This window comes from Podarcis filfolensis (assembly GCF_964270895.1).
Source record: "Podarcis filfolensis genome assembly, chromosome: 8".
Classification (NCBI taxonomy): Eukaryota; Metazoa; Chordata; class Lepidosauria; order Squamata; family Lacertidae; genus Podarcis; species Podarcis filfolensis.
Genome location: NC_139611.1, coordinates 6425295 through 6434777, shown reverse-complemented (window position 1 = coordinate 6434777; position 9483 = coordinate 6425295). Strand labels below are relative to the sequence as shown.

Below are 9483 nucleotides of genomic sequence, written 5' to 3'. Positions count from 1 at the left end.
TGCAGAGTCTGCACACTTGCGTGACAGACCTCAGCAACTCAGCATTTTGGCTAATCTACTTTATTTACATACAAACACACACGGAGCACTGCAACATGGCTCCCTCTCTCTCTAGCATCAGACAGGCACGGCAGGCGGCGTCTGAAAAGAAATAAATGAACTATTCTCTTTGAAAATTCTTCACTGAGAGAGCCAGTGTGGTGTAGTGGTTAGGAGCGGTAGTCTCGTAATCTGGGGAACCGGGTTCGTGTCTCCGCTCCTCCACATGCAGCTGCTGGGTGACCTTGGGCTAGTCACACTTCTCTGAAGTCTCTCAGCCCCACTCACCTCACAGAGTGTTTGTTGTGGGGGAGGAAGGGAAAGGAGAATGTTAGCCGCTTTGAGACTCCTGAAGGGGAGTGAAAGGCGGGATATCAAATCCAAACTCTTCTTCTTCTTCTTCTTCTGTTGGTGGATCAGTTTAGATTTCAGGTGACAGCCCAAACTGACCATCCACTTACTCCTGAGCCAGGTTCAAGATATTTGCATGAATTCACAAAGTTCTGAAGAACTTAGGTCCAGGGGACCTGGGGGACCTCCTGAACCCTTCCATCCCAGCTTGGTCACTGAGATCAACTGCAAGAGCATCGTTTTGATGTTCATCTGACAGCATCAAGAAACAGTGCCGTTTACTGCCATTGGCCCAGTCCTGTGGAACTCTCTGCTACTGGAGATTCAGCAAATAGAAAAAATGTCCAGTAGCACCTTAGAGACCAACTAAGTTTGTTCTTGGTATAAGCTTTCGTGTGCATGCACACCTCTTCAGGTACTTAGTTGGTCTCTAAGGTGCTACTGGACTGCATCAGATATTTCGACTGCCTCAGACCAACACGGCTACCTACCTGAATCTAGAGATTTAGCAGTCACTTTCTCTGCCAATTTTAAATGCCTGCAGTCAATGAAGAATGCATCCTTCCATAATGGTTAATGGATGTCTGTTTTAAACTTTTAAAATAGTTTTTATGGCTGTAAAGCACTTCAGTATTTTTTATGACACAGCGGTATGCATTCCCCCCCCCCACACACACACAAATAAATAAATAAAAGTAGAAGTGGCTCATTTTACTGTTGGTGGGCAAGTCCCTGTGTCTCACCCCTGAGAGAAAGAGACGAGCTGCTTTGTCTGGCCAGTCACGTGGCCCATGGGCAGCCTTGCCTGTTATGTACTGAAGTTCTCACCCTGGGCCAGCAGGGGGATACTGTAGATAGTTATGCAAATGAAGGATCGAAAGTGACGTTCAGTGATTGGATAGTTTTAGAAAGTTGCAACAGTTAACGTTGTTCTGGAGCTCTATATAAGCAGGCTGACTGAGCCCTTCAGTTCAGTTCTGTTCTGGCATCTGAATAAAGAAGAGCTGTTTGAAGAATCGCTGTGTCATCTGATATGTTCACCCACAACTTAACATTGCCCTTCTGCAATGCTTCTATGTCCACTTCAGTAACCAACTGGCATGGTACAGAACTGTGGCTCAGTGGTTAGAGCATCTGCCTTGAAAGCAGATTGGGCTAGGTTTACTCCCCAGTGGCACCTCCAGGGCTGGAAGGGACTCCTGCCTGAAACCCCAGGTTGCTGCTGCTGGTCAGTGTAGACTAGGGATAGGCAACCTAAGGCCCGGGGGCCAGATGCAGCCCAATCGCCTTCTCAATCCTGCTTGTGAACAGTCCGGGAATCAGCATGTTTTTACATGAGTAGAATGTGTCCTTTTATTTAAAATGCTTCTCTGGGTTATTTGTGGGGCATAGAAATTTATTCTTTTTTTTCTTCAAAATATAGTCCAGCCCCCCACAAGATCTGAGGGACAGTGGACTGGCCCATGGCTGAAAAAGGTTGCCGACCCCTGGTGTAGACAATAGATCAGGGGTCAGCAAAGTTTTTCAGCAGGGGGCCGGTCCACTGTCCCTCAGACCTTGTGGGGGGCTGGACTATATTTTGAAAAAAAGAAATAAATGAACGAATTCCTATGCCTACACATTCTGCTCATGTAAAAACACCAGGCAGGCCCCACAAATAACCCAGAGATGCATTTTAAATAAAAGGACATTTAAAAGCACGCTGATTCCCGTGCCGGATTTAGAAGCTGATTGGGCCGGATCCAGCCCCCGGGCCTCAATTTGCCTACCCATGCAATAAATGAACCAATGGTATGAGCCAGAATCACAGAATTATAGAGTTGGGAGGGACCCTGACGACCATCTAGTCCAACCCTTTGCAATGCAGGAATATGCAGCTGCCCCACACAGGGATCGAACCTGCAGCCTTGATGTCACCAGTATCATGCTCTAACCAACTGAGCTTGCCAAGCTCCTGTGTCACTAATGAGCTATGGCTCGTATTTAAAGGCAATTGTGCGGTCTCGATAGGTGCACCCTTCTCATTTTATCCCCACTGTACAGTGGTACCTCAGGTTACATATGCTTCAGGTTACATACGCTTCAGGTTACAGACTCCACTAACCCAGAAATAGTGCTTCAGGTTAAGAACTTTGCTTCAGGATGAGAACAGAAATCGTGCTCCAGCGGCGCAGCAGCAGCAGGAGGCCCCATTGGCTAAAGTGGTCTTCAGGTTAAGAACAGTTTCAGGTTAAGTACAGACCTCCGGAACGAATTAAGTACTTAACCCGGGGTACCACTGCAATTTGCTCACCAGCAATTCCCCAAGGACAAAAACAACCACAACAAAAACAGCTGTGGGGGGGGAGGCGCAGAACCCCAGCAAAGGACTTCCCTTCACCGAAGGCAGTCTTGCGGGTGACGGGCAATTTCAAGCCACGGCCATCACTGTGTCTTCTGGCCTGGTTCCCTTCAGCCCAGAAGCGATTTCCTTTGCCTTGGAATACCTTGCAAAGATGCGTTTCCTCCTGCTCCCCACCCCTTCCCCCCAATCTCCACCTGCAGGTAGAACAGGTGGAAGGCAATTATCGTAAAGGCAGCGGCAATAGGCAATTTCGTGGAGTTCTGTTTGCTTGCGAGGCACATCAGAATCTTTCAATTTCATTGCCCTCCGGAGATTGTATCTATTTTCTTCCCCATTTGGAGAGGCGGCTGTTGAGAGCATATATAATGGGCCTGGGTATTTCTGAGAAGAGCGCTGGTTCTTCCACCGAGCTGGTTTCCGATCAGTCACCTGAACAAGGGGCCGTTTGCCTCTTAGCAAATGAGGCCATTCAGACCCACCATCTCTTGCCCCTGGCCACATTTGAGCCCCGCAGCCACAAAAACATGAAAGGAGGCTGCTGGATCAGGCCAGTGGCCCATCTAGTCCAGCATTCTGGTCTCACAGCAGCCAACCAGTTGCCCCAGAGGGAAACCAGCAAGCAGTACCCAAAAAACAAGTGACCTCTCGTCTCCTGGGGTTTCCAGCAACTGGTATTCAAAAGCATTGCTGCTTCTAGCTGTGATGGCAGAGCAAACCATCATGGTAGTTCAGCATCCAGTAATGTCTCCAGGCATGGCTGGAAGTGAGGGATGCAGGTGGCGCTGTGGGTTAAACCATAGAGCCTAGGGCTTGCTGATCAGAAGGTCAGCGGTTCAAATCCCCGCGACGGGGTGAGCTCCCGTTGCTCGGTCCCTGCTCCTGCCAACCTAGCAGTTCGAAAGTACGTCAAAGTGCAAGTAGATAAATAGGTACCACTCCGGTGGGAAGGTAAACGGCGTTTCTGTGCGCTGCTCTGGTTCGCCAGAAGCGGCTTAGTCATGCTGGCCACATGACCCGGAAGCTGTATGCCGGCTCCCTCGGCTAGTAAAGCGAGATGAGCGCCGCAACCCCAGAGTCATCCGCGACTGGACCTAATGGTCAGGGGTCCCTTTACCTTTACCTTTTTACTCATGACCATCTTAAAACACAGCAAGGTTGCCCCCAACCCACTTTGTTTCAAATGTCATATGTGTGTCGTTAAGGTCAGGGATGTGTCCACATTGCCAGCTGCCTGTCCACACAAGCGGGTGAAGAGGGAGCATAGGTGCCTTCATATAGCTTATGTGTATTCCTGCATTGCAGAGGGTTGGGCAATATTACCCTCAAAGCCCCTTCCAACTTTGCAATTCTATGATTCCAAATCAGGTCAAAGCTGGTTTGCGGGAATGCAGGAATCACGGCCGAAAAATCCCAGACAGAGGGCCACCCAACCTCAGTTTAAAACAGTGTTTCCCAAACTTGGGTCTCCAACCGTTCTTGGACTACAACTCCCATCATCCCAGTGGTCAGGGATAATGGGAATTGTAGTCCAAAAAGAGCTGGGAAACACGGGTTCAAAGCCTCCAATGAAGGAGAGTCCACCATCTTCTGAGGGAGTCCGTTCCACTGGCAAATACCTCTTACCGTCAGAAAGTTCTTCCTAATGTTTAGTCAGAATCTCCTGTCTTACCATTTGAATCTATTGGTTCAGGTTCTCTTCTTTGGAGCAGCAGAAACCAAGCTTGCTCTACTTTCCATGTGAACAGTTGAGGGAGTTGGAGGATGTTTAGCCTTGAGAGGAGAAGATGGGTAGCTATCTTCTACTTTCTGAAGCTATCTTCAACCTGTCTTCTCTCAAGGCTAAACACCCTCCAACTCCCTCAACTGTTCATCGAAGGCTTGGTCCATTAAATGATTGAAAAAAATTTTATGTTAACCATTTAGAGATTTTTTAAAATTAGGTTTAGCTCATGGGACGCGGGTGGCGCTGTGGGTTAAACCACAGAGCCTAGGACTTGCCGATCAGAAGGTCGGTGGTTCGAATCCCTGCGATGGGATGAGCTCCCGTTGCTCGGTCCCTGCTTCTGCCAACCTAGCAGTTCAAAAGCACATCAAAGTAGATAAATAGGTACCACTGCGGTGGGAAGGTAAACGGTGTTTCCGTGGGCTGCTCTGGTTCGCCAGAAGCGGCTTAGTCATGCTGGCCACAGGACCTGGAAGCTGTACGCCAGCTCCCTCGGCCAATAAAGTGAGATGAGTGCCGCAACCCCAGAGTTGTCCACGACTGGACCCAATGGTCAGGGGTCCCTTTACCTTTTAAGCATATAGTTTTTTAAAAAATGAAATAGGCACAGACCAGAAATATGGTGGTCTGGCCATTTCCAGCTGTATTCACCTACAGAAAGTCAAGTTGAGGCAGGTGCTCTGAGCTTTACCCTCACCTTCCTCAAGCAGGATGGGGAAGTAGGATTGGAGTGGACGGCCAGTGACTCAAACAGCACACACTTTGCTTCTTGGTATGTTTATTTTAGATACTGGTTAAGCACTCCCAACCGCTCTCCTCTTGCCAATGCCCCCACCAGCCCCAGGGCTCTGGAGGAGGTCATCTTGCACATGGAGGGCAGAGATATTTTGTTCCCTGTTGTAGACATTGGTTAAATAATAATTGGAGAAAAAAACTTTACAATAATACATTTTTGTTGTGGTTTTGATCCTTAAAAAAGAAGACAGGAAAGCTAAAGGAACCCTATCCAGGTTATGTGTTTGGTTACGTATATCCATATGTACCGTATTTTTTTCGCTCTATAAGACGCACCAGCCCACAAGACGCACCTAGTTTTTGGAGGAGGAAAACAAGGAAAAAAATATTCTGAATCTCAGAAGCCAGAACAGCAAGAGGGATCGCTGCACAGTGAAAGCAGCAATCCCTCTTGCTGTTCTGGCTTCTGGGATAGCTGTGCAGCCTGCATTCACTCCATAAGACGCACACACATTTCCCCTTACTTTTTAGGAGGGAAAAAGTGAGTCTTATAGAGCAAAAAATACGGTATATAAAGAAGCAGGTCTCTCTTGATATACATATGCTAGATATGCCTAGGATCAAAGGAGAGTAATGAATGCTGGTTGCCAGCTATGGCTGCTTCCATCCATCAGGAACCCAAAGTGACATTGGGGCAACCTTGAGAAGAGGAGAAGCTTCACCTCTTGGACAGCAAAAATCCTAGAAAAGAGAGAGGAAGGGAATCAGAAGAAACAGCAGAACGGGGTATCTCCTCTGAACCTGTCCGATACGCTTCTTGTTCCACCATGAGACTTGACTGGGTTTGCTATCAGGAAGGCTGTCCTGAAGGCCTAGAAAATCATGGGGTGTTGCTGCTCATCTCACAGTGCTCCTTACACTCCTGGAGGGACCCCCCTGCCCCCCGCCAGCTGCACAAACATCTTCTCCACCTTCTGCTTCAAGAGGAGAAAGTTAAGACACTTCTGTGGGTGACGGAAGCCAAGCTTGGCTGAGGGGAGGAAGGAGACAGTTGTGTGGTTTGTTTTTTCCCAAGCAGCAAAAAGGAATGGTATGGAGACTGGGGGGACAGGGGGAAAGGGACATAGCTGTCTCTTGCCCTGCAAAGCAGTTTGGCAAACTAAGGCGCATAAGCCACAACTGGCTCAGTCTCTCCGTCCAGAGTCGGCCTCCTCGAGATTCTCCAACTGCTTGCAAAAGCAGGCGTGCTCCTTTGAAACGCCATTTGCGACCCCTTTTGAACATGGATGTATTTGGACACAATGGGAGACTCTCGGACTCTTGCTCTAGACACTTCAAACCAAAAAGAAACACAAAGCGAAAAAAAACCCTTCTTTGAGTATGCAGAATTCCCGGCGTTTAAGTGCTCCCTCAGCACATATTTCCTGGGGGAAATTGTCCTGTCAAAGCTCTTGCAAAACTTGCCGCCGTGCCTTTTCGAAAGCAGAGACTCCGGAAGGCCAAACAGCCGAAGGAAACGTTTTCAAGGTGTCTTTGTCCATCTCTGCATGCGCAAAAGTTTGGGCTGCGCCTTCCCCCACCCCCTCAGAGCACTCATCCCTCTTTTCTTCTATAATGCCACTATCAAAAGGAGGAGAGGGAGAGCAAAGAGGGTCCCTGGGACAGCAGGCCGGATGCCAGATCCATTTGTGTCCACAAACGTCTTCTGTTCGGGAATCATGTCTGTGGTCAGCGACTTCTGCAGGGAGAAAGGAGAAGGAGGGGGAGGGAGAGAGGAAAAGAAAGGAGGGTCAGTTCAACAGAGCGGCAGCCACCCCAGGGCACTGGAGTTTTTCCTGAAAGAGCTGCTTCTCTCCTTCCAAGCCAAGGAGCCAGACCTCTTGGTTTCGAGCGAGGATATTGGCAAGTGTCATTGTCAGCATGCAAAGCAATACAGCTCTGCTGGGGAGATTAGTAAAAACCTAGGCAGTGACTGCAGGAGGCTCTGCATCATCATCATCATCATCATAAAATAAAATAATAATAATAATAATAATAATAATAATAATAATAATAATAATAATGTATTACTTTTACCCCGCCCATCTGGCCGCGCCTCCCCAGCCACTCTGGGCGGCTTCCAACCGAATATTAAAAACATGACAAAACATCAAACATTAAAAACGTCGCTAAACAGTGCTGCCTTCAGATGTTTTCTAAAAGTCAGGTAGTTGTTTATTTCCTTGACATCTGATGGGAAGGCACTGTTGTTGTTGTTTCTTTATATCCCTCCCATTACCCTGCCCAAGACTCAAGACTGCATACGCCAATCAAAGCAACACAGATAAATGCAAAAAGCTACAAACGTGTACAAATGTTTACAAGTAATTACGGTAAACTCCAATAGCATTAAAACCGTCTAAAGAACAGATCTATTAAAATACAGATGATGAAAAACAATAAAAGCAGGACAGCACTCCTTAAAAACCCTTTAAAACAAACAAACAAACAAAACCCAGTCATTTCCCAAAGGCCTGTAGGGGTAATACCATCTTCACTTGCTGTCAGAAGGACAACAAGGAGGGAGCCAGGCTAACTTCTCTAGGGAGGGAGTTCCAAAGCCTGGGAGCAACCATTGAGAAGGCCCTATCCTGCATCCCCACCAAGCAGGCCTGTGATGGAGGCAGGACTGAGAGAAGGGTCTTCCCTCAAGATTTCAGAACCCAGGAAGGTTTGATGGGAGGATATAGTCCCTCAAATAGCTTGGGTCAAAGCCATGAACTCATGAACAGGCCTTAGACCAGCCACTGTTCTACACACACACACACACACACACACACACACACACACACCATGTACCCCTACCCACTATTATCACATCTGATTCGCATACTGACAGTCCTGAGTTCAAGTCTCTCTGCAACAAGGAAGGAGATTCTGGTGAACCTCAATCCACTGGATATTACAATATCTGCTTCTGCTTGTATGTATGGACAGTTCACATCAATAAATAGGCCATAGAAGGGGATTTCCATTCCTGATGCCTCTTAGAGGGCCCGGCTATAGGAGATGGCCAGATGACCTTATGAACTTCCAAATGGATCACTGCTCTACCAGTTAAGCAGCCAGGCCAGGTGTGAGCCAAACAAATGTACAATAAGAAACCTGAGATGTGCTGGAGCGTGTTTGACCACAACACGCTAGTGCAATGGTTCCCAAGTGTGTGGGGGGGTACTGCTCGTGGGGGGGCAGTGGGATTCCAGGGGGTGGGTGCTAAGAGGCAAGGGGACGACAAGGGGGGGTGCTAAAGGTGTCAATGACTATCAGACTTTGAAAAGCTGGTATCACTGGATCAGATTTGTCAAATTAATTCAATAAAGGAGTTTGAATTGGATTTTGAACACATGTGCAATTAATTGTTGCTGCTTTGCATTTTATTGTGTTCTATGATCTGCCTTAGCGGGTCATGCAAACCGCTCTCCCGAATAATCCTTTTTATAAGGTAAGATGGGGGGCACTGGGGATGAGTTTATGGATCCAAGGGGAGTGGCCTCAAAAGTATGGGAATAAATAAAGTTAATTTTCTACGTCTGCAATCCTATACCCACTTATCTAGAAGTAAGACCCTGTGAATTTGCAAAAGGTTAAAAAGAAATAAGACCCCAACTTGTCCTATCCTATATAAATCAGGATTGGATAAATGCTGAAGAGGTGGATTGAATAAAAACAGATTACATAAACATCTTTTGGAATTGTTCTCAACTGGAGATATTATGGAAATCTGTTCATGCTAATGTCTTTGGCATGTTAGGATACAATATACTCCTTGGAACCTTAAATAGTTCTGCTTGGTTATCTAAAAGCTGCAATTCCACAAAATAATCAAGAAATAGTGTTCAAACGTATAACATCTGCTAAGATTGCAGTATCAAATAATTAGGAGGTGGGGGAATCAAATCTCCTGCTATATCTGAATGGACTGAAGAAAATTTGGTTTGATTAAGCTAACTTATTACAAAACAATACATATAAACCAGCCTAGCAGGTTTGTGGAGCAACAAGTTCAATGATAATGTCCAACCTTTTGCTGCTTTGAGCCTGCTGTGGCAGCACAGTAGTTCTTTATGCTCTTTGTCTTTGGCTTCTTTTGTTTACTTTTTTAAAGAAATTAAGACCCCAAGGTAATTACAACTGAGTAGAATGGCCCAACTCTTTAAAATGAGTACATAGTCCACGGGTCCCTCGAATCTGCACCCCGGCACTTCTTTTGATCCCCGAATGAGAGATTCTTTCTGGGAAATGGGGCCTAAAT

At 46.9% G+C, this 9483-nt stretch overlaps 1 protein-coding gene across 1 annotated transcript in view; it reads right to left on the bottom strand.

The window, feature by feature from the left end:
* Positions 1 to 5218: 5218 nt before the first annotated feature.
* GFRA2 (GDNF family receptor alpha 2) overlaps positions 5219 to 9483 on the bottom strand; it is an 83025-nt gene continuing 78760 nt past the window's right edge. Inside the window, exon 8 of the mRNA XM_083629542.1 lies at positions 5219 to 6930. Coding sequence (XP_083485668.1) covers positions 6802 to 6930 — 129 coding nt within the window. The 3' untranslated portion in view covers positions 5219 to 6801. The remainder of the gene's footprint in view (positions 6931 to 9483) is intronic.